The following is a 26,030-nucleotide window of genomic DNA, read 5'->3' as shown; positions in this document are numbered from 1 at the left end:
TCCTTCCCCTTCCCCCTTCCCTTCTCCTTCCCTTCCCTTTCCTTTCCTTTCTCCTTTCCTTTCCTTTCTCCTTTCCTTTCCTCCCTTCCCTGCCTTCTCTCCCTTCCCTCCCTTCCCTGCCTTCCCTCCTTTCCCTCCTTTCCCTCTTTTCCCTCCCTTCCATCCCTTCCTTCCCTTCCTTTCTTTCACAGGGCCTCGCTCTGTTGCCCAGGCTGGAGTGCAGTGGAACAATTACAGGCCATAGCCTCCACCTCCCAGGCTCAAATGATCATTTCACTTCAACCTAATTAGCTGGGACTATAGGTGCACACCACCATGCCCATCTAGTTTTTTTAATTGTTATTTTTTATAGCGATGAGTTCTTGCTATGTTGCCAGGGCTGGCCTGAAATTCCTGGGCTCAAGCAATCCTCCTGCCTTGGCCTCTCAAAGTGCTGGGATTACAGGTGTGACCCAGCATGCCTGGCCAAAAGGAAGGTTCTTTTCTAATGAGTTCATAGAATCAGTAATTACAAAATAGTCGTTCTGAAATGGGCTGCTTTACTCCCTCTCCTCCACAACATTTGGCAATTTCTGAAGGCATTTTTGATGGTTAAAACTGAGGAGATGTTTCAGGGATGTAGTGACAGAAGCCAAGGATGCTACTGAACATCCTGCAATGTACCGGACAGCCCCAGCAACAAAGACTTATCTGGTGTAAATGTCCGTAGTACAGATGTTAGGAAGCCCTGGTTTAAAAGAATGTCTGAGTTACAACAATGGACTTCCTCAAATGTGCTCTCTCTTTTGGCAACATTTGTTTTAGCCATATTCAGCATCAAATAGCAAAAGAGGGTAATAGAAACTTCCTGGGTATAATAAGTTATTCAGTTATTCAAAATTATACTGTTTCTGTTTTTATGGGTCATGCTTATTAAGAGGCTGGCAGGAAGTAGCAAGGCCTGAGTGAATGCCATGCAGTTATAGAATCCCTTAATTTAAAAGTATATTCCAAATTTCTGTTGGATGAATTTTGTTTCCTTTATGACTTTATTGTGGTACGTTTTAGAATTGGAGAAATACTCCAGAAAGGAAAAAAGAATGCTGGATTTAATTTATTTATGTTCACACATGCACATCCTACGGAAATTCCAAGAAGAGACAAGCATGGTTGGTAAAATGTGGAAAAGCAGAGGTGGGGAAAGAACATTGTCAAGGTGATGACAGGAACATGTGTAATGGCATAGAAGTATTGGTATTGCTGACTTCATATTGCCCTAAATGCAAGCTAATTTTGAAAGTTTTCCAGGCCTCAAATTACAGGCCACTTTGTAGATAACTTCTCCAGTAATCTGTTTGTTAAATATGTTTGGTAATAAATGTCTTTCTCTTAAACAGTATATTTCTGGATAATCACATAAAGGAGAACCAGTAAAACTTTTTATTTAGCACTGTGTCAGATATAGAATTCGCTTGGTAGGAAGCACTCAGACACTTCATGGTTGTCTTTAGTAGTCAGAAAACATTAGATGTCCTCATTAGGATGAAGGGACTTGTATTTCTGTCTGATCGATGTGTACATCGTCACAGTTTTAAACAGATAAAATAATTCATTGCTGCCACTTACCTTAATTATATGTTAATGTATTCCACAATTATGTATTAATTGTGTGGGTTAGTTTTCTGTCAATTCCTGTCATCATTTACAAAAAACAACTCTTAACAAATCTGTTTTAGTTATATAATAGTTTTTTAAAGAATGTAACACAAAACTTAGTGGTTTCTGCAAAGAGTCAAAGAAAATCAGGTCAGTACATCCATTCTAAAAATCAGTTTGGGAAGAATAAGTGAAATACTACTATTACTAATTATAATTATTTAAGTATTTCTTATTAACATTTGTAAAAGACTTATGTGCTAAGCACTTTATATACATTGTCTCTTTGAAGTCTTAAAAAAATTATGTGAAGCAGAAATTTATCAGCATTTTACAGATAAGAAAACTGAAACCAGAAGAAAGTCTCGTATACCTGGACTTATATACGTGGTAGAGACTAAACCAGGAAGTCTGATTATCAGGCCCACTCTCTGAGGCAGTGTCCTATTCTAACTTGTACTCTTTGCAATAATGAAAGTGTACAGAGGAACGTGTAGACGTGAAAGAGTGTATTCAAAAAGGTAAAAGATAACGTAGTCACAATTCTTGGGGGATATTTGGGTGAAATGAGTTAGATATTTAACAGCATTGTCAGTAAAAATGTCAAATGAATACAGTAATTGCATTATCTGTAAAATTTAATATAACTAAAGACATCATTTGGGAAATCTGGAAAAATCATAAATGGAAAGTGGATATCCTTGAAAAATTGATAGATTGTATATTGGGCCAAATGTATGCATTTAGCCATTTGACTGCCAACTAAGAAATGTCTTTCTTCTCTACATTGTGAGCATCCAGAGTGTTGGTGGGAAAAGAGAGGAAAAGCATGGCCATTCTTGTTAGGTGTCTGACATGACTGTCCAGACAGTGCAAACTGCTGCAACCTAGTTAATATTGTAATAATCTTTTAGTCCTAACTACTTTTGTTATACCTCGTAATAACATGGCAAACACTATATCATGCTTTTATGTGCTTTGATAACCTTTCTCGGATGAAGTAAAAATCTAAAGATCATTTTTTCTGCCTTACTTTTTTTGAAAACATATATTCCGTTAGAAACCAATACCATGCTCAAGGTTTTCAGAGGAAGATAAAATTACATACAAGCGCAAAGTTTTAACTAAATATTTAAATTAGAAATATGTGAAGAGAATGAACGTAGAGTCTTAGAAAAAGACAAAACCGGGCCGGGCACGGTGGCTCACGCCTGTAATCCCAGCACTTTGGGAGGCTGAGGCGGGCGGATCAGGAGGTCAGGAGATCAAGACCATCCTGGCTAACACAGTGAAACCCCATCTCTACTAAAAATACAAAAAATTAGCCAGACGTGATGGCAGATGCCTGTAGTTCCAGCTACTCTGGAGGCTGAGGCAGGAGAATGGTGTGAACCCGGGAGGTGGAGCTTGCAGTGAGCCGAGAGCCGAGATTGCGCCACTGCACTCCAGCCTGGGCGACAGAGTGAGACTCCCTCTCAAAAAAAAAGAAAAGAAAAGAAAAAAACAAAACCTAATTTACTTGTTTAGCAGTGTGCACGTTTTTCTGGCTGCCAAAAAAAATTTAAGTTTGCTTGCTGTTTTTTGTTTTCATTACAAGCGCCACATTTTAAAAACTTAACTTGGATTTTTACTTTTCGTGTACATTCTTTTATTTTCCCCAATTCATCAGCACTGTTTTTTTCAGGCTATGCAGGAGATAAACACTCAATGATCCGTGTTGTAGAAAGTTAATCCATTTTGGGTTTGATAAGGAGCAACTTGAAATCATTGTACACAAGAAATGGTGGAAATTTGGGTCAATAACTATTTCCTTTGTTTCCCACAGAAAATAAATGACTTAATACTTGATAGTAATCTTCATTTTTTCTTGACACAAAAGACCAGTGGTGTTATTTCATTACATACTCCGGTGTTCTGAATGTTTTTTTCATTACTATTCAGACAACTTTTCATAAAGGGAAATGACCAATGAATATGTTAATGTACAGTACTCAAACTTCTACTTCAGCAAATAGCAATTTGTATTTTGTTTTTTGGTTTTGATAACCATGAGTTTGTAGAATAAAATGGTAGTCATTTTTTTTTAGAAAATGTGGCTAATCAGGGGATTGGTTGATAGCATTTTTTTTTTTAAACCAAACTTGTGTTTCCATGTTTGGATAAATTTGACTTTATTAGTCTCTTTTACATGATTCGAACCTGCACAGCTTAAGAGAGATCTTTCCCTCTGTGTAACAGATTTTAGGTAAGCAAAATATATTGAAATTGAATACTACACCCAGATATTCATGTATCCCAGAATGTAGTGGGTCCTTGGAGGGATATAGGAGAAATGTGACATGGTTTTCTTTTCCTCTTTGGTTTCCTGTCTTAACCTTGGTGGAAAATCTAGAAAAATCTTTGTTATTCTCCTAGCTCTTTCTTACCACCAGCACTTCCTTCATCTCAGTCATCAAAGGCTGTACAGCTATGAACTGTCTCTCAAATATTTTTCCTCCTCTTTCTTCCCACTGCCACACCACCTCTTCCCCTGTCCTGTTGTGATGGGCTGTGAGCTGGCTGCACTTTCTTTTGTATCACATCAGATATCTTTGTAAGTCAGCTGCCGAATTGCTTCTAGTCCTGTCTTTCTATAAACAATGCTTAAACATTAGCTTATGCTTAATAAGCCTTCATGACTCCTCATCACCTGTTATGTGATACCCATACATGTTTCTTCCCCTTTTACATCAAGCTCTCTTAGGGCAGAGAGCCTTTCTGTCTTGTTCACTTGCACCCCTAGCAAGTAGCACCGAACAGGCATTACAGAAACAGTTTTGAAGAAATGAATTACCATAACATATACTAAGCTTGATATGGCTCGGCTGTGTGTCCCCACTCATATCTCATGTCAAATTTTAACCTGGGGGCCTGGTGGGAGGTGATTGGATCATGGGGGCAGTTTCTAATGATTTAGCACCACCGCCCTACTACTGTCTTGTGAGTGAGTTCTCAGGAGATGTGGTTGTTTGAAAGTGTGTAGCTACTCCCCCTTTGCTCTCTTCCTCCTGATTCAGCCATGTAAGACATGCCTCCTTCCTCTCTGCCTTCTGCCATGATTGTAAGTTTCCTGAGGCCTCCCCGGCCATGCTTCGTGTACAGCCTGTAGAACTGTGAGTCAGTTAAACCTCATTTCTTTATAAATTACCTGGTATCTGGTAGTTCTTTAGAGCAATGCGAGAAGGGACTGATATAACCTTTCATGACCTGACTCCAAGTTACCTTTCTGGTCTTATCTCTAGTTACTTCTCCAATGAACATTATGTTTTAGCCATGCCAAATTATGTTTTATTATTCACCAGTATGGGGAATTTCATATCTCTTTAAGATTTTTGCCAATTCTCATCCCATCTGTCAACAACTAGCTTATCTCCTAGATCCTGGAGAATGATTGGATCTTATTTTTTTATTAGTCCAACAAATATTTATTTATTTGATGATGTAAGTTTCAAGTCTAGGATAGGAGTACTGTTACAAACAAAAAGAGAACTCTCTCTTCTCCTGGAACTTACGTTCTAATGTAATGGCATATAAAGAGTCTGTCAGGTAGTGGTGAATACTGTGATTGAATAGAATGCACACAGTCCTGGAAGGAGGAGCATTTTTGATATGGTCAAGATGTAGCCTGAGCAGAATGGCGGACAATGGGGTTAGGGAAGTGGTTAGAGGCACCTGCTGTAGGTCAGGGCAAGAACTTCAGAATGAGCTTGGAGCTCTCCTCTCCATTGTGTATGAGATCAGTTTGCCTTTGCCTTGCTGCTTCCACCTCAACCATGGTGCTTGGTCTCTTGATATATTAGAAGCCCGAAACCCACTAGGCAGAGTTGCTTGCGCAGTTCTAGGCTTACACAGCTTTGTAGCAGTGCCAAAGTACCCTGTGCGTTGAGGATCTCTATCCCTGGAAGCAGTGAGAAATTGATTGTCATCCTGAAGTTAGACTCATTATGATTTTCATAATCTTGGACAGATTATATAATCTCTTCAAACTTTAATAATTTTCTTGTCTAAAATAGCTGTAGTAAAAAAAAAAAAAAGTTGATGTGCAATTAAATGACTGGAATGAAACTCCACAAAACTTTCTCTTTTTTGCTCACTGGTATATCCTAAATAACTGAAACAGTGGCTGGCCCTAAATAAGTATATTGTGAATGAATCAATGTATGAATGAATGATGCAATGAATGTAAAGCACATGAAACAACCCCTGTTACATGTGTTCAATAAATGTTATTGTTGTTATAACTGTTATAATTTGTAAAATTAGGGAGCCTTGTGAGGATATTGTGGTGGTATTGCAAATGTACTTCTTGATCGTCTATGAGGCCTGTGTGCTGCATTGGCACTTCTGCCCAGGCTCTTGGTGCCTGGCTTCTGTGTCTAAGCATGTGCCCAGGGAAGGAAGCCCAGCATCATGGACTGGAACACCTGGCCAACTTTCTGGTTTCTCTCTACTCCTGTTTCCTAGCTCTGGACTGTTGGGGGTAGGTCCTGAGAATTAGTTTCTGCCAGCCTCATCTCCCAGAAAGGATCTTGCTTCTGGCTTCCTTTTCCAGGACTGAAGTCAATTCTCATCTTTACCTGACATCAAACCTTCTTGTAAATCCATCTCTACCCTAATACCTGCCTCCACATGTCGGATCTCTCCTCATAATGTTAATACCTCTTCAACTGAACTGAAGTTTTGTCCTCCTTCTCTAGGGTTTGGTTGGTGGTGGGTTAATACTTCTCTTGCCCTGATATTTTCATGCTTTCTGACCACTACTTTTATCCATGGTTCATGACTGTGGTGCAGATGGAATGGAATGATGGGCACAGGAGAGGCTCTCATTGCATATTTAAGGACATATTTAGCCAACTCACAGCCCCCAAGTGTGTGCAGTTTTTCAGAGTATGAATGACAGAAATACTTTTCTATTATAATTTGTGTAAATGCTGGGATGAAAAGTGTTATTCAGAAGCTCAGATATCATTTTAACTATCCTCTGCCCAGGAAAGTAGGCGTGGATCTTTTGTAATTCTTAAAAATGTATTGAGGCCTTTGGAAATGCCAGTAGTAAATTTTGGCTCCCAGTTTGGATTGGATTGGTTGCCCTTTTGAAAAGCATCCATTTGCAACTTGAATAAGAACATCTGCTTTTCATGGCTAGTTCAGCAACTATCACTAATAGGAAATATTTTTAAAAATATTAGTATATAACTGCACATTGTTGTGATAGCTTAGCACTTTACCAATATAGGAAACAGGCTGATCATTGCTATCAGGAAATTAAAAATTGCTACATTACACAGACAGTTTTACTAGTCCTTAGGAGAGGTACTGTTCTATGTGCTTCAATGTGAGGTTTTTGGAAGGATTCTGTTTTTGAAACTGAAGACAAATATTTCGGAATAATGTAATTTGGGTCATTGAAACATATGGGGGATTTCAGTTGGGAGTCCCAGTAGGCCTATGGTTTTGACTCTTATTTTTGTTAATAAAATACAGTTATTGACATTGTTATCCATTCTCCCAATATGCAAAAGAATGTAAGATGAAAGGCTGGGCTAGAATGGCAAAGTCTGTGTTTGAAGGGATGCTTATTTTGTCCCACTTCTGGTACTTGGATTAGTTATATGCCCTCTATGAAGCTGAGTTGTCAGCGTGAGGATATGTGAGTAGAGAAAAGGATGTTTTTACACTTAGCCGTTATAAATTAAATGTAATCCTGAGAGGCGTCTGTCCTGAGTATAAAATGTAGAAGGTGAAGTTACTGTTTCATTGAAGTACATGAAACCATTGTGAAAATACTGAGTGAGCCGCCAAAGACAAGAATATTTTTTAAAAGCTGGGTAGCAGATGAAGTTACTTGCTAAATTAATTATGAGATATTGCTAGGATAGAAACATATAATCTCATCAAGTTAAGAAAATATGTGGAAAACTTGACTTAAAGGGAAAAAAAATATTAATAGTTTTGAAATAGCTTTGAAACCAAAGCCTTGATTCTCCAAATCATTGCTACTCACCAGTGACCACAAGTTTCACATTTAGTTCCATAACTAAGTTAGCTCAGCTCAGGGAGGAGCTGTTACTGAGATTCCAGAGTGTCTGTGTTGGGACCTTCAATAAGGTGTTCATATTTTTTTTCTATTATATTAGGAGTGTGTATTCATGTAGAGAAAGGTAAGTGAGTGGACAGGTAGGTACATAGAGTATGGTGGTTAAGAGTGCTGGCTTGGGGTCAGACTCATTGGTTTTCAACACAGCTGTATTGCTTTCTAATTGTGTGGCCTTGGACAATTTAACCTCCTTGTGTCTCAGATGCCTCAACATAAGATAATACAGCATCAATCTCTTGGGTTGCGGTGAGGATTAGATGAGCAGCTATATGCACAACTCTTAGTACATGGTCTGACTCACAGTAAATATGCAAATATCTGTATTATTTTTGTTACCAAGATAATGATAAAATGATTGTTGTTTCATGCCACTGTGTGATTTGTTGCATAGCAGTAGACAACTGAAATAATTACCTAACCATTATTTCAATCTATTAGGTTTGTTAACACTTACCCAGAGAGAGGGAGGAATTCACTCATTTGCTTGTATATGAGCACACGTTTTGCAGTTAGTTGTTAACCTATTAGTGGAACTGGCACATCTGCAGAAGGGCTTGAAAAAAATTGCTGTTGTGGTTGGTGTTTGTTGTTTTTAGGGTAGAGGTGAGATCAGTTGGCTTCTCTAAGAAATCTTTTTTATGCAAATGCCTAATTGCCCTGTAATCTGATTCTGATATTTTTTCTATAGGAAGAGGTACCCACAGGATGTTACTTTTAACCAGTTGGCACTCTTGCATTGTAAACCTTTAAGAATCTGCTATGCCATCCTGGTGGCTCATGCCTGTATTCCCAGCACTTTGGGAGGCCAAGGCAGATGGATCACTTGAAGCCAGAAGTTCAAGACCAGCCTGGCCAACATGGTGAAACCCCCATCTCTACAAAAAATAGAAAAAATTAGGCATGGTGGCGCATGACTGTAATCCCAACTGCTCAGGACACTAGGCACAAGAATCGCCTGAACCTGGGAGGCAGAGGTTGCAGTAAGCTGAGATCATGCCACTGCACTCTAGCCTGGGTGACAGAGTGAGACTCTGTCTTAAAAAAAAAAAAAAAAAGAATCTGCTATGAAAGTGTCCCAAGCAACTTGATGTGGTGAATCTTGACTGTTCATATGTCCCTTACATCACTGTCTAGCATAATGTGGACATGGGGCAGGGCGACATATTCTTATTTCTCATCACCTGTACCTGAATATGAAGATTTAAAGTGGATGCATATTTAAATAAATATATCATATATCTTGTATCTAGAAAGAGCAAAACAGACACCAGCAGTTATTTTTGACTTACGACAGGAACCTTGTTTAAAAGCTTAGAACTGTTGAGTATTGACTAGCTAGCTCCTTATTACTCCAGTTGTGCAAAGTGAGTCAAGGTCAGGAGGAGAGAAAGGAAAAGACCTGCCTTGGGAGGTTAGGGGGGCACATTGTAGGAGTTGACCTGGAAAGTCATGCATATTGTGTGTTTTTATGAGTTCTGATCATTGACGATCAGTCCCTTTCCTTGCTGCACATTACATTCAGAATATTTTGAGATGTTGGGATCAATGACTGTTGTGCTTACATGGTTTTTGACAGGGAGAGCAAATGTCAGCTCGACTACTGTGTTGCCAACTCTTTCTTTTTCTTTTTTTTCTTTTGAGACAGTCTCACTCTGTTGCTCAGGCTAGAGTTCAGTGGCACGATCTTGGCTCACAGCAACCTTTGCCTCCCGGGTTCAAATGATTCTCCTGCCTCAGCCTCCTGAGTAGCTGATACTACAGGCGCCCACCACAAAACCTGACTAATTTTTGTATTTTTTTTAGAGACGGAGCTTTACCATGTTGGCCAGGCTGGTCTCAAACTCCTGAGCTCAAGTTACCTGCCTGCCTCAGCCTCCCAAAGTGCTGTGATTACAAGAGTGAGCCACCACGCCCGGCCGTTGCCAATTCATATTTGGTAAATGGGATATCAAGAGTACCCTTCCCATCCCATGCACCTGAAATTGGTCAACAGCCAACTAACAAATTCTATGGATGATTTTTCATTAATTGATACAATTCACTTGTGAAACAAGTGTATAAGCATACATAAAGTATTTCTTGAGGGTTGTGTAACATTAAAATATTGTAAATATACAAAGAATACTACATTACTAAAATTGATGACTAATTTTATCTCTTGGGAATCAGTTGAGCTATTGATTCCACAGCAAATGTGTTTTGATTAAGATCATGGCAAGATATGTTTGACAGCAGTTCCAAATTATTAGACTCTATTACATATTTAAAGTCTACGATCATCTGAGATTATATGTATCTGATCTTAGCTCTGTGAGATAAAGTTATCAATATTTTGATTCAAGGACTGTATTGTCAATGCTGTGTAATTACCATGTGTTGTTTAAAAATCACACACCTTCCTAGATAGTTTGGAGCATGCTGTGATACTGAATGCTGTTGTTTATGAGAACTGGGGTTAGATCCATGAATGCAGAGATGAATATGCTTCACATGTGTTTGCAACAGGCATATATACAGATTGAATCTGCACTAGTTGAAAGAATTTAACAGTTGAAGCATAGTTCCCCAGCTGTGAACATTGTTATTTATGGTGTTTATTATAGTTGTGGCAGTGAATGATTCTAGAAAATCATAGAAAGATTTCCAGGAAAACTTGATTTCTTAAAAAATCGAGAATGTTTTATTTTTTTCACTTGTACATGAAACTAAACTGTACATGTTGACTTTAACACATGTAGAATTATTCAAGAACAATAAAAATTTAAAGAAAAACCATCATGAATATATAGTGATATTTAAATGTGTTAAGTGGAACACAGACCCAGTCAGGTTTTCATGATTTATCAGTTTTTAACTTCAAAGACTCTGGTTAGCTTGCATTTTTTAAACTAATGAGTTTATCACAGCCAGTGGGGAAAATGGTTAAAGTATATCAGCTGTAAATTAGTACAAAGCACTAAAAGGGACATTAGCCTCTAATCAGATTCTAACAGTTCATTAAATCTGCTTTTCCAGAATCGCTCTTTGTCTTTTCTCCTCTTTTGCTTGGGCCTTCCTTATAAGGCATTTTCTTGCCTTTTCATCTGGGCAAGAACTCCTCCAGGGTAGGAAGCAATATCAGCTCATCCTTCATTGTCTACCAGCCAAACAGCCTACAGGGTGCTTTGTTAAGGTGGATTCCTAGAGCTGCTGCCAGACTCCAGAGAGTCGAGGGCTGGCCGGCTGCAGGAAGGCTTTCCTGAGACTGGATGGTGGTAAGCCAAGCTGGCTGCTGCCAACCACGGAAGCCAGTGACACGTTAGGATTTGAGATCCCTGCCCCATGTGAAAACAACCCACAGGCCTCCATGAAAGGGTTTCAAGTTTAGAACAACTCACCTAAGCTCACCAGTAATATACCACAGTTCCTTCTATTCCTTCTACTCTAACTTATCTATTAAGATGTAAAATTCTGAAAAAAATGGGACAAGTCAAAAGCAAAATTTTTTAAAAGTATTCTGCCAGTTTTGAAAATATCGAACACTTATAGGGAAATAATATTGACAGTAATTTGTTTTCTTCTTTTATCACCTAGTAGACTAGGTGGTGTAGACTTTTAAATGCTCATTAACTCCAGAGTAAATTTGCTTTTCCTTGTTGATTCCTTGGAGTAAATATTTATGATAAGAGACTGAAAATTTTATTTCTTGGAACATTTTTCTTAACAAAAAGAAGAGTCAAGAAATATGAGAAGTAGAGTTTCACTGTACTGCACTCTGTTGGTATTATTTGGTAATAAGAACATGTAATTTATAATTTGTTGAAAGGAGAGTTGTTTTTATTTATTTATTTTTGAGATGGAGTTTCACTCCTGTTCCCCAGGCTGGAGTGCAATGGCGCGATCTTGGCTCACTGCAACCTCCACCCCCCAGGTTCAAGTGATTCTCTCACCTCAGCCTCCCGAGTAGCTTGGATTACAGGTGCCTGCTACCACACCCAGCTAATTTTTGTACTTTTAGTAGAAACGGGATTTCACCGTGTTGGCCAGGCTAGTCTCGAACTCCTGACCTCAGGTGATCCATCCGCCTCAGTCTCCCAAAGTGCTGGGGTTACAGGCGTGAGCCACTGTGCCCAGTCCAGTTGTTTTTATTTAACTTGCTATTTTGTAGAAAAGCGACCATATTAAAAGGGAACGCTTAAAGATTTATAAATTATACTCACCTTTTTCACCAGGTAGGCAAAATATTTAGAAACTGATTTTTTTTTTCTTAGTAAGACCACTTTAGTGTCCTGTGGTTACATTCTGTAATTAAACAAAAATAACCATCCTAGAATCTCAATCAAATTTAGTTCTATCAGATTTGTAGTTGAATCAATATGTAACAGAGAAATTAGCATTCTAAACAGGTTTAAAAATATGAGCCTGATTTGGGCCTTATGCGAGCACTGATGTGTGATTCTGACTCCCTTCCTAGGTTGCTGACTGTAGAAAATCCCCAAGGCAATGACAATTACATAGAAAATAACCTTGATTTAATCTTTTATAAATGGTGTTTGAAATGTTATTGAGCTACAATATAAATAAGATTTTCTTTTCAAGAGGTGGTAAATTGAGCAAAACTTATACCAGAATAAAGACCAAATAATTATTTGTTATTTAGTTCAGCCTAAATATTCACTCTTAATCTAAGATTTATGTTGGTTGTTTGTAAAGTAGATATTTGGAGGTTGATAGGTAGAAATTTTCATTTGACCAGAATTACCATGACATAAAAATTAAACGTATGGAATTATCTTGCTTTTTAAATGATTTAGGCTTTGACTAATAATGAGAGTTTATGAATTTTTATGTGATTTTCTCCTTTATGGGTATCTTCGCACAATACAATTTCCAGAACTAAGGGAAGAGAAAAACTTGCCTTCTGTTTCCTTCCACTATTGTGAAAGTGTGATGAATTGTTGCAGCCCCATATAAATTAATGTAAGGTTTCCATACTCTAGTTTATTACAGTCTGACCTCCAACCCAGAGGTCAGAGAATCAGACTGATTAATTCAACTGCTTGGTCTTTATTTCAAATGAAAGTTCAGAGTAGGGGGATAATTGGTTATGCCGATATTCTCATTTAATTATCTTTATTGTTTAAAAAAATTAGGTTAGCAGTACTAAATGTACTACAATGAAGGAAGACTCTCCCAGAGGTCTTCTTTTGAATGCTTTAGAGCTGAATCTTTCTCTCTCCCTTTTATTTTCAGAATATCAACACCTTTGAGAACAGAATGTTAATGCTTGATGGGATGCCGGCAGTCAGAGTCAAAACAGAGCTTTTGGAATCTGAACAAGGGGTAAGCACAAGTTTCCAGCAATGCCCCACTCCTTTTGATGAGAGTGGCATTCTTCTGCAGAGTATCCTGAGGTTTGCAGAGCACTTCTACGGTTTCCTTTGCTTAAACTTTTCTCTCTCAGGTTAAAACAAACAAACAAAAAAATCTGAGATTGTGGTTAATTTGTATCCATTTGCAACCTCTACTGTTATTTCCTTGGAAGGGATAGTGTCCTAAAAGTTGGAAGGCATAGTGACATTATGAGAACCGCATGGCTATATCTCAATTGGTAAATGATTTGAAAAGCTAATAAAAATCCAAAGCAAAGAGGAAGTATTAAAAAATCAGTTGGGAATATAACCTTAGTGTCATCATAGTTTGGTTGATTCTAATCAGGAAATGACAAAGTACAGCTATGAGAATGTTACTGTTTGTTGAATGGGCTTCTTTTTTGACATTCGTACTTGCTCTTTCTTACTGTAGGAGTACTAGGGGATAGTTGATGAGGTCACTGAATTTGAAAAATGTCTTAAATCAAAAGGATTCTTTAACAATACATAGCCAAACCAATGAATTAATTTATGGGTACTGAAAATATAAAGACTACGAGTGCATATTTTTTTAAATGACATAGATTTTATAATGAACATTAATGTCTTCACTGGTTTAGTTAAGAGCATAAGAGCAGTATAATTGGTTGCAGCATTGGCAACTTTAAGGGATAAAGCACTGCTCATGGGCTGAGTGCCTATTGGCTACCTATCTTATTAAACCACCACCACTGAGGCAGCACAGGTGACTGACAGAAGGACATAAATACGTATATTATCTTTACCTTATCAGTATCTCTCTTATTAAAACATCATTACTAAAAATTAGCAATGTTTTGTACTTGAACATTCAAAAGAAATTTTAAATGTGAATAAAATCTCACTGTTAAGAGTATAAAAATCGATGTGGATGAGTGCATCCGGGATCCCACTCAAAGGGTTAGGGTATTGATGTCCCAAAAGGATTTCATAATGAGGACATTCAAGGTTATGGATCCAGATGGTGTATTTAGAGGGTCTCTTCAGTAACTTCTGCCTACCTGAGCATCATGTAGCGGAGTGCGTGGCATGTCAATATAATTTATTTCATTGTAAGCCTGTGTTTGAACAGAGCCTTATCGTGGTAGAAGATGTCTTTTCACCTCTATGTTCTGGGTTGACGTTTTTAGCTCTGAAATGAACTTTGTGGAGTATGTCAACCAATAACATGACTCCACAGTCCTAGACATGATATAATGACCAACTCATATAGATTCAGCACAAGACACAGGCGGCAGAGGATCATGAGGGAGCAGACTGTGGCAATTACTAACATTGGTTCAGTATAGACAACCTTTCAGAAAACATCATGTGTTCAATTGGATTTCCTAGCTGGATTCACTAAGTTGAATTCTGTGTATCTTCCAAACCTTATAGATAGTTTTAACCTTTTTTGATTAACCTAACCATGGGGAGGATTTGTCTTAGTTCTTTAGAGTTCTGTTTTCTTAATTCATTTCTTAATCTAGTTGCATTATCATGAGTTTAATAAAATAAATTTCTGCTCAACTCATATAGAGTCTAGCATCTTATTCAGAAAGGATAGCCTTTTCCCACTGCTCATGGGGAAAAAAAGTGAAAAAGCAGTCTGTATTTCACAATAATTTCTTCAGCTTGAAATAACAGACAATCTGTTCAAACTATGCACGTTGGAGGAAGGCAGAAACTACAGCAAATCAGTTAGAAGCGTAGCCCCGGACCAATGGTCAAAGCCAGAATAGTGGGTTGCTGTCACCAGTCCTGGTAATCTTTAACAACATCCATATAGTTCTTTCCCCTTTTTTTTTCGGTTTCAAGGTAAGGTCTACCTGAAAGATTTAAGTGCACAAAAAAACAAAAGCCAGTATTCCCAGCAGTTTTGCAGTGTGAGGAAAAACCCCATGTCACGTTATTATAGAAAGCGTCTTTTTGTCCTTAGATAGGGACATGAAAAGTTGTGGGTTCATAGGTATTGCCTAATGCCTGTTCATGGAAATCAATTTTACTCCTTGTGAATGGAGCTGATGTTGGTATTTTAGATTGTGCATGTTGAAGGGAAATAGAACTTTATTTTTTTCCTTTTGGGTTTATGTGTACTTCTTAAATATATGACAGATATAATTGCATTCTCTTTTGTAGCAAAGCTTCAGGAGAATCAGCCTGTAGTGTTTAATGAAATGTATGATGATTTAACTCTATTAGAATACAACAATTTTAACACTTTTGTAATGCTTTAAATCAACTCTTCTTTAAAACAAAATCTGGAATTTTGGTGACTTTCATTTTGGCCACTTTACTAGGTTTTCATTGGAGAAGGTGAGGTGGGTGTTATATACCATATAATGTTCAGAATCTTACAACTATTTTTAGATAAGGAGAACTAGAATTTTGAATATTTCATGACTTCTTCCTCATTTATGACTTAAAGGCTGGTTGAAGTTTAATTCTGTGTAAGAAAAACACATTAGTGAAATTTCAATAAATAATTACACTCACATGTGCAATTATGGGCATTTGTTTATTTATCTATTTTTATGACATAGGGTTTTACTTGCTATGTTGTCCGGACTGGACTCAAACTCTTGGGTTCAAGTGATCTTCCTGCATAAGCCTCTCAAGTAGCTGGGGTTTCAGACATGTGCCACCATACCCAGCTGATTATGGACTTTTGAAAAAGATGAAACATGTTAATTAACAATGAACAGAAAGTGATAGAAACTTGTCTGTGTCACAGCAATGAATGAGAAAGCTTGAAGAAAGCCTGAAAGTAGTACATTGGTTGGAATGTATAATCACTCTGAAAAACCTAGTTTTGGTACTCTGTCTTTAAGAAATAGATACTCATCTCAATCTTTTGGTGAAGAAAAGCCGGTATTTCTCTCAGGCTGCACGCAGCATTTTAAAGATATGCTGCTCTACATGCCCTTGTTTATCAGTGCACCAGGAAGGCATGTAGTTGTTCTCTGCTGTGTGTTATAAAGAGTCCTTTAAGTCTTCTGCTGTCAGCTGGGCTCTGCATGTCTCCCCACCCCTCCAAGGAATTCAGGACCTGAGGAGCACATTTCAGAAGTTAAAGACAGATTGGGAACAGACCTGCGTCTCTTCTCTGGAAAGTTCTGGCTGCCTTGACTCATTCTCTTAATGAGATTTATGCTGTGTGTGTGTGGTCATGTGTCTTCAATCAGAGTGTAAACTCCTAGAGGACAAGGACTATTTCTTATATTTCTGGTTCGTATCTCTTATAGTTTCTGGCACATGGTAAATACATTATTTATTCAACTTTTCTAGGCATTATAATTAGCATGGTGAAAAATATAAAACCAGTCAACAGATAATTGTCAACCTGCTCTATGTCATAGGGTTATTGTGAATGTAAAAATCAAAATTGTAAATATTGGAAATATGTGTTCTCATTGGTGACAGGAGTCCTCATCTTGTAGCCATGTGAACCAGATAGGTGTGGTAGCATATGGGCACCACCTCTGTGTGCCTTCTGTTTGGAGTTCTCTGACTCTTGCATTTTCAGTTAAGTGAAAGCTAGGCAGATGATTATTACAGTCACCTGAAATGTGACTTCGGTTTTCTTCTTGCTTGTTGGTAACACAGCACATGCTGCTGGCAGTCTCTAGGAAGGGCATGTTCTCTTGGGATACACTTCAGGGGCACAGCAAGGAGTGTTTGAATGACTTTGTCTGTGACTTTGGTGTATGCGCCCTGCTGTTACAAGCACGTCCCAAATGCTGTTAGTCTTTGGATGTTCTAACATGTTATTAAGCAAAGGACTGAAACAAGAAGAAGAGTATTAAAACTATCACACTCAGCTATAAGGCAGTATATAGAGGATACTGCCCCAAAGATATACTACGTGATTTTATTCCTGGCCCTGCAGTTTACCAGCTTGAATGACATTGGGAAGTTATTTTCTATCTCCAGGCCTTTATGTCCTCAGCCATACAATGGGGGTGCTGGAGATGAGGCCTTCCCTGCCAGTTAAAGTCTGTCATTCTGTGATCCTGGTGAGGAGCAAGGGGTGAGACAAAGTCTTTCTATTTATGCATTTAAGAGTCTTACTGCAGTGAAGCTTCCTATGTATGGAAGTGTAAATTTACAGACTTCAAAGTGAGAAAGACCTGAGTTCAGATGGTATTCAGCCTGGTACCAGCTGTGTGGGTCATCCTTAGTCTCCTCTAATCCTACTCACCTGGAAGGTGGAATTAACCACCCATCCTCGCAGGAGCCTGCCTGCCTTTGGTGGGTGCTGAGTCAGTGTTCTCCTTTAGAAGAAAAACAGGAGAAAAAGGCCCTATTACTTTCATTTATGTTGCTGCAATCCTCATGAGGTATCTAGTAAGACTTCGACATCTGGTTAATTCATAATTCTCCAAGTAGATACAGGGTAGATCTGAAATTAGAACCCTTTTTTTTTCATTTGAATTTTCATTTAAGCATATCTGGAAAAATGTTTCAAATTCTGATTAGAGTTTATGATGTGAAATAATGGAACACAAATAATAATATCAGTAACAGAATAAAAACAGAATAATGGAACCAAAGAAATGAAAATAGTTTATTCTGCCTAATTTTCTGTATTTGAAATTCTTAAAATGTTTTAAAAGAAAAGATGAACTCTCTAAATAAAATATTTTTGAAAACTATATAGGTGCAGAGGACTCAGAGGGAGACCTGAAAGCAGCATTTCTTAGTCACCCTCACTGTTTATTTCCTAAGTCTGAGGAATCTGCCACGGGGAAGGAGCTGACCTGAGCATCTACACTAACTGCAAGGGTGTTGAAGCCATTGGTTATCCTGCCTCTCTTCTCTGCTGTAGAACCAGGTACAGTTCTGATCCGTGGGCCAGTAGAGAAGAGCGGCAATAGTGTGGCAGAAACAGGGAAAGAGATTGGGTGTTTTGCTAATTTTAAGTGGTCTAAGCAGTCAGTAATTGAGTGGAAGTCAGACTCCTTTCTGTTATCCTTGGGGAAGAGAGCCTAATGCCTCTTTGCCATAGCCATGTAGCTAGGAGGGGTGCAGGCATTGCCGCAGACAAGTATAGGATCACGTCAATACTTCATGCCTTAACTACCAGGAAATGTTCACCTTGGCCAGACCAGAGATTCCTGTGCACTCCCTCATTTTAGAGGCAGAACAAAAGAGGATAAGAGAGACTTGGTCTTTTCCCTAGAGGCAGCTTGCAGTAACTTTTAGAAACCATTCTGCAGGACGTTAATAGCAAAGTGTTGAAGCTATTTCTATATCACAAAGAGCTGACTAGCATCATGAAGCCAGCTGTAATGTAACTTCCTTAAGAGCAGAGCTTATGCTTCATGTTTCTTGTTATTCCTCATCATCTCAGCACAGGAGCTTATGAATAGGCAGGGCTCAATAAATGGTGATTCATTCATGTGCTATTTGTTGTAAGTGAGAGACTGTTTGGCACACTGTGGAATTGAGAGGATTTGGAGATGGGTGCTTTTTTGAAAAAGACTCTAGTCCTTAGGCTTAATAAAAAAATATAGACGAGTGCAAGTATTGTAGCTGAACCTGGAAATGTGCTATGGAATGTTTACTTAAGGCAGGAAATAAATTACATTAAAATTCAGTAGCATTAGGGGGAAAAAACCCAACAATTAACCTAACTTTTTTCCTCAGTAAACCTATTTAATTTTACACTAACGATCTAGTTTACATCTGTGTGTAAAGGCTTAGTAAGACAGTGTTACTTTAATGACTTTATCAGAAGTGAAAAAAGGGCATTATTAAAAATGCCACTTGCATTACCCTTTAACAGGGGCTCATTATTTCCTCTCCTGCTGTGGAACAGGGGCCAGCGTTTGGCTAAATTGATAGAATTATCTTGGAAATACAAATTTGCTTATCATTTAATATTCTCTGATGACCCACTGCTTGAGATCTTTTGATCTATAGTGAAATCTGTGCATGTCACTACCTGGCTTCAAAGAAAAAACATTTGCAGTTGCTGTGTTATGTCTAATGTGAGAAGACCATTTTTTTTTAAGCAGAAAGAAATATCTGCTCTTGCAAGACTGATATTTTAAGAAGAGATATCCTCCACTAAAGATGCAGAGTTGGACTGATTTTAATAATGTCAGAATGGCCAATAAATATATTAATAGAAGGAATTGAAAATCAATGAGCTGTGATAGTAATTACAGATAGTACCCAAGGGAAATACAGCAGACAGACAAATCCTTTCCCTCAGGGCCTGCCCCGGGCAAAGCTGTGAAGTTGAGAAGTCTGCCCTTCTTCCCTTTAGCAATGTACTTTCTCTTTCAACTGCATTCTCCTGCCACCACAATCCAGATGTCCCTGCCCTCTGATGGTGCTGTAATGGTTCAAGGTACCAATAGATGACCAGTTCTAACCACAGTCTCATTAATTGAAGAGAATCTAAAGTGTCCTTTCCAAGAGTTATTTGCATTTTATAGGGTCAGTGCTTTGTAAAAGGAAGATTTTAAAGGAAATTTCATGCTCTGAGTAATTTGAGCATTTTGATTTCAGGCAAATTAACCTTTCCAGAATATTTCAGCTTCTACAAGACCACGGTCTGCTTTGTCTCGTTGTCTTTGTGGAAGAATTTTTTTTAAAAAATCTGAACCATCAAGCATGTTTTCTCTGTAGATGTGTTTTCTTGAGCTAATGTTTGCATTCTGGTTCAGAGTTGATAAAGTGCATCACAAAAAATATCCTTATTTATTTATTTATTTATTTATTTATTTATTTATGAGACAGAGTCTCGCTCTGTTGCCAGGCTGGAGTGCAGTGGCACGATCTCAGCTCACTGTAACCTCCGCCTCCCAGGTTTAAGCAATTCTCCTGCCTCAGCCTCCCAAGTAGCTGGGATTATAAGTACATGCCACCATGCCCAGATAATTTTTGTATTTTTAGTAGAGACGGGGTTTCACCATGTTGGGCAGGATGGTCTCAATCTCCTGACCTTGTGATCCACCTGCCTTCGACTCCCAAAGTGTTGGGATTACAGGCGTGAGCCACTGCATCTGGCCAAAATATCCTGTTTAACCTTTGGAGGAGTTTTACTTCTGACTACGAAGTATTAACTACTGTGGGAATTGACTCCCACCATAAACAACTAGAAACTCAGATGAAATAAGAGATATTTTTTCACACATTGGACAACAAGTGGTCCGTGAGAGGAGAGCAGAAAACGTGAGGAACTCTACAATGGCCTCCGGTTACTGCTTGGAGATACCTTCCCGGCGGCAAAGCAGGGAGGAAGAACCCACATAGGACCTTGCAGTCTCACTGAGCTAAGCAGGCAGAGTTTGATATTTGGAGAAGTTAGGACAACTAGTTTGTGAGAAGAACAATAGTGCAGAGGAGGGAATTGCACAAAAAGAGAGCTCTGGAGATCTCCATAGGGGCCCACTAAAGGGTTTGGTGAGTACTTATCTTCCTGTGTATTGAGGAAGGCAAGGAAAGGCCAGCCAGACAGCAGTGGGTTGAACAATTCTTGGAGCTCACATAAAGCTGACAGAAATCAGGGTGGAGCAACCTCTTCATATGTGAGGCATTGGGAAGAGGGCTTGGAAGGGTCACAGCTTAGTGGCCCTTAGTCCTGGAATAGACTGCTCTGGACTTACCCTGACAAACCTTAGAAACAAGCATTGAAAGGACCGAACTGATCTGCAAGTCACTCAACTGTATATCAGAACAAAAATGCACTCCAAAGAAGACATGATCTAGTGCTGAGTGATGTAAAAATCACAATGTCTGGCATCCGGTCAAAATTAACAGATGTGCAAAGAAGCAGGAAAATAGAACTTATAGTCAAGTTTTAAAAATGAATCAATAGAAACACATCCAGAAATGACAAATAATAGGCAAGGATCTTAAAACATCTATTTTGTATCTTATATGCTCACGAATGTGAAGGAAAACCTGAAAATGATGAGAAGAGAAATGGAAGGTACAAAATGATAAAAAATGAAATAGATGAAACATATACCGTGTATGTCCATTTTTGTATTACTGTAAAGAAATACCCGAGGCCAAGTGCTCACGCCTGTGATCCCAGCACTTTGAAAGGCCAAAGGAGGTGGATCACTTGAGCGCAGGAGTTCAAGACTAGCCTGGACAATGTGGTGAAACCCTATTTCTACAAAAAGTACAAAAATTAGCCAGGCGTGGTGACACGTGCCTGTAGTCCCAGCTACTCCGGAGGTTGAGGTGGGAGGATTGCTAGAACTCGGGAGGTGGAGGTTGCAGTAAGCCAAGATCCCATCACTGCACATCAGCCTGAGCAAGACGAGACTCTGTCTCTAAATAAATAAATAAATAAATAAATAAATAAATAAATCACGGCAGAAAGCAGAGTGGGAGCTGGTGCCTCATGTGGTGAGAGGGAGGTGGTGCCAGGATAACAACTTGTGAACTCAGAGTGAGAACGCATTCATTACTATGAAGACAACACCAAGTCATTAATGAGAGATCTGCCCCCATGACACAGCACCTCACACTAGACCCACCTCTAACATTGGAGGTCACATTTCCACGTGAAATTCGAAGGGGAAAAAAATTCCAAAGCATATCATACTGTATTTAAAATTTTAAAAATACAGTGGATGACATTAATAGATATTGCATTAAAAAAGATCAGTGTCTGAATACTTAGCAATAAAAACTCTCCGAAATAGGCCAGGCGCAGTGGCTCTTGCCTGTAATCCCAGCACTTTGGGAGGTCGAGGTGTGTGGGTCACTCGAGGTCAGGAGTTCGAGACCAACTTGGCCAACATGGCAAAACCTTGTCGCCACTAAAAAATAAAAAGTACAAAAATTAGCCAGGCATCATGGCTCATGCCTGTAATCCCAGCTACTCTAGAGGCTGAGGCAGGAGACTCACTTGAGCCCAGGAGGTGGAGGCTGCAGTAAGCTGAGATTGTGCCACTACTCTCCAGCCTGAGTGACAGAGTGAGACTGCATCTGTCTCAAAATAAATAAACAAAAATAAACACCTATTCAAAATAAAGCACAAAGCGCATAGAGAAAATAAATAGAGACTGAAGATAAAAACAGAGCTTCAGTAAGCAGCTGTGGAACAATATAAAGTTGCTTATCATCCATACAATTGGACTTTTAAGAAGAGGGAGATCAGAAAAAATATTTGAAGAAGAAAAGCTGGACGTTGTTCAGATAGGATAGAAACTATGAACTCACAAATCCCAGGAAGTTTAATGAGCCCCAAACAGAATGAATGTCACTAAAACACATAATAATCAAATTGCCAGAAACAAGTAATGAAGGACATAGTCTTAAAAGCAGCCAGGAGGCGAAAAATACACCTTTCATATGAAGGAAGATAAATCAGTCTTCTTATCTGAAATCAGCCAGGAAAGAAGAAAGAAATTGCAGGCAGAAAGAAAAGGATGCTAGGTACAAATTTAGATTTATACAGGAAATGAGTAATGGTAAACATATGGGTCAATATAAAAGAATTTTAAAATCTTTTTAAAAGATAGTTGACTGCTGAAAGCAAATATAACAATGTATGGTGGAGTTCATGACATATTGAATGAAAATGAGTAGTAATGACAGCACAGGGCAGGGTTATGGAAGGAAGTATAGGTAGAGTTCTTCCACCACATGTGAAATGGTGTGGTATTATTTGACGGTAGGTCAGTAAGTCGTTAAGTGATAACTTGTGATAAAGGTTTATGTTGTAAATTCTAGAGCAACCATACACACAAAACAACCAGATATAGTTGTCAAACCAATAGTGGAGATGAACCAGAAACACTGCAAAAAAAAGCCCCTCAGTTTATCTAAAAGAAGAAAAGGCAAAAGGAACAGAGTGCAGATAGCAAGATGGTACATTCTAGAGTAATCAAAGGATAGAATCTAGAGTAGTCAAAATCTTCAACAGTAGAATGAAGTTGCCAGGTGTTGGGGGAGATGGAGATAGGAAGTTGTCCTGAGAGTACAGAGTTTCAGTTTTGTAAGATGAAGAAAGCTCTAGACATCTGTTACACAATGTTGTGAATATAGTTAACACTACTGAGTTGTACGCTTAAAAATGGTTAAGAGGGTAAATTTTATGTTATATGTTCTTTACCACAATTAAGAATTAAAAAACATTTTTTTGAACCAGAGGGCTTAGGATTTGTAACTGTGTAGGAGAGCAAATATGAATTCCTAAACTGGCTAAGGGAAGACTTGAGCAGATTGCTTTGTATAGTTGAAAGGGTCAGTGACTTTTTAAGAAATCTGTTTGTTATAGCAGCAACCATGTGTGAATATATGGCCTTCCTTGTACTTACCGTGAAAACTTAAATGAATTTTGGCTTTGACAGCATCCTTCTAACTCTGCAGGAAGAAGTTTCATATGAAAGGTGAGACTATTCATGTTTAGCCACGCCGGTCCTGTTGATTTCCTGTGTACAAGGCCTGTCCTGAGATCAGAAACTGGAATTCTTATGTCTGATAGCATTTTATTTTAGAAAAGTTTAAATATCTATAAAAAACCCATCAAGAGAAATTAAAGGACATGATGACATCTTGAAATAAAAACTATTAATAGTTTTGAATGTTTTCTTCCTGGAACATAATAATTCTCTGGTAAACATTCTTTTAAGATAAAAGTGAAAGGATGGAAAAGATACATTATGCAAAGACTAAATAACAGCAAAACCAAAATGTTGGTGCCTGTATTCATATCAAATTAGGTCTCAGAACAATAATATAACCAGAGATAAAATTGAGCATTTCATAATGATGAGGATGTCAGTTCATTAAGAGAACATAATAGTTTCACATGCTTGTCTGCCTTAGTAATCCTTTGAGTAGATGTAATATTATTTTTATTAGTAAATAACATTGCAGATATATCGTGCACATAAGATCACACAACCAGTAAGTAACAGGCACTGAATGTAGTCTGTGTCTTGTGAATCAGTCTTTTCGTCATTCAGGGTATTTGTCTTTGTAACTCGGTTTTGATCATTGTGACTAGTTATCACATTGGACATGATCTGGTATCAGACATTATTCCTATTAATATATTGATGTGTAAGAAGAATCTAATATAGATCTTGTGAAAAGATTTTGTTTAGTACCCCGGTAAATACAAATTTGCCTAACTAGAGTCACAAGGCCTTTTATGCAGTATCCTACAGTAAATGTGAACTCTTGAATCATTCTTTCAACTGAATTTCATAGGATTAAAACATATTTTACTACATAAGTTATGTTTGTTTTATGTAAAATAATGTTTGTATTTACTTAATGGGCAGAAATAATCCCTGGTCACCACATGAGCAAAATTCTATTTCACTGTGTGTCTATCAATTTTAGAAATCAATAGATTGAGCAGAACTGACACCACATATTAGATTCAACTTCTGGAAGACTCCCCTAGTGTTTTGAGAAACCAATGTAACAATAAAGATGTCAACGGGTTTTTTTGTTTTCTTTACAAATTATGTTAGAGAATCATCACTGAGAAAAATGCTGTGCTCTGAAGGCATGCGACCTGGTGACAATTTTGATGAGTTTAATGTCTCACTAAGTGATCATATCTGTGGCTATAGAAGAATGAAACTGTGTTCACTGTCGTTGGTCAGTCGTGTCTGTTGTCTTAAGAAAATGCGAAGAAAGTGTCATAAGGAAATATGAACTTCTTTTCATCTATCTTAAATGAACTATAATGTTCAAGATGACTCATAGTCTCTATGACTGATTTTCTTTTTAACTCTCAAACTCCAATTTCATTGCCATGTTCTTGTCATAACTAATTATATATTTTCAGGAAATTTGTGAAGATGATAATTGAGATTATTCACTCTTTAAAGCCTATATCTGCTAAATAAGCAAGTCTTGTCTCTTTAAAATTCAGATATAGAAGGAATTTATTCTTTTTTTTAACCTTGGTTATACACTTTATTTTTAACTTGAAATAAATTAATGCATTTAAAACCTCAAGCCTCCCTTAGCTGAGAGTCAGCTCTAACAAGGTAGTACAATGAGCCTTCTAGGTTGCTTGAAGTTTTGTTATAAATTTCATATAAAAGATGAGTATTCAGACTACTTAAAAATAGTCAATATATTATTGTAAATGGTTAAAAAAAAAAGCAAAGTATTTGAGGTAAAGCATTTTCTATGAACAGTGCAGGGGCTGCTGGTTCTGATCATAGATATATTTTCAAGATTATATTTTTCCCCAATCAGCATTATACTTACAAATACTTACATATTGCTGAAAATTTAGCATTCTTTCACCATAAGCAATTTTGCAAAGTAACACTATTTTCATAGACATCATCATCAAAACCCTTAATGGATGTTGTTTTATCAAGTTGGAAGATAGATATAGAGACAGTTATTTCTTTCCATTGACATTGCGTGTCTGTGCTAAATTTGCTCTTCTCCCCTCAAGTTTTATTTGCCATAGTAGCTTCTGACTTCTATACTGACATAAATATATATAAATAGAGATTTTGCCTTAATCTCCTTTGGATTATTGCCCTTGGGTATATTCACATTTCTATGCAGTGTTTTTGAGCTGTAGAAATGTGTCTGAGAGTGATGTAAAACATTTTTCTGTTTAAATTCAGGTATAATAAAATGTATGAATTCAGCAAGAATAAGTGAAATTGTATACATAATACTTAGCATAGTACACGATATGTCAAGTAATCAGTAAAAAGTAACTGCCATTGCATTTGTTGTTAATCTGCATTTCTCCTGAGTTTTGTGATATAAAATATTTCGGATGTGAAAATTAAAATATGCGGCCGGGGCAGTGGCTCATGCCTGTAATGCCAGCACTTTGGGAGGCTGAGGTGGGTGGATCACCTGAGGTTGGGAGTTTGAGACCAGCCTGACCAACATGGAGAAACTCCGTCTCTACTAAAAATACA

The 26,030-nt window shown here is 37.9% G+C and overlaps 1 protein-coding gene across 5 annotated transcripts in view; it reads left to right on the top strand.

Annotated features, from left to right (window-relative positions):
- Positions 1-26,030, top strand: part of KLF12 (KLF transcription factor 12) — a 469,330-nt gene that overhangs the window by 197,005 nt on the left and 246,295 nt on the right. For 4 of the 5 annotated variants that reach the window (XM_017889438.1, XM_017889439.1, XM_017889440.1 and 1 more), the window contains one exon: positions 13,004-13,093. In XM_017889438.1, the coding sequence (XP_017744927.1) occupies positions 13,004-13,093 (90 nt within the window). Of the gene's footprint in view, positions 1-13,003; positions 13,094-17,889; positions 17,975-26,030 lie in introns of those variants that run through there. The other variant, XM_017889443.1, reaches the window with a different exon arrangement.

The sequence above is a fragment of the Rhinopithecus bieti genome, unplaced genomic scaffold (assembly GCF_001698545.2).
Source record: "Rhinopithecus bieti isolate Rb0 unplaced genomic scaffold, ASM169854v2 scaffold_17962, whole genome shotgun sequence".
NCBI classification, from domain to species: Eukaryota; Metazoa; Chordata; class Mammalia; order Primates; family Cercopithecidae; genus Rhinopithecus; species Rhinopithecus bieti.
Note: the sequence above shows the minus strand (reverse complement) of the source record. Positions and strands in the feature narration are given on the sequence as shown.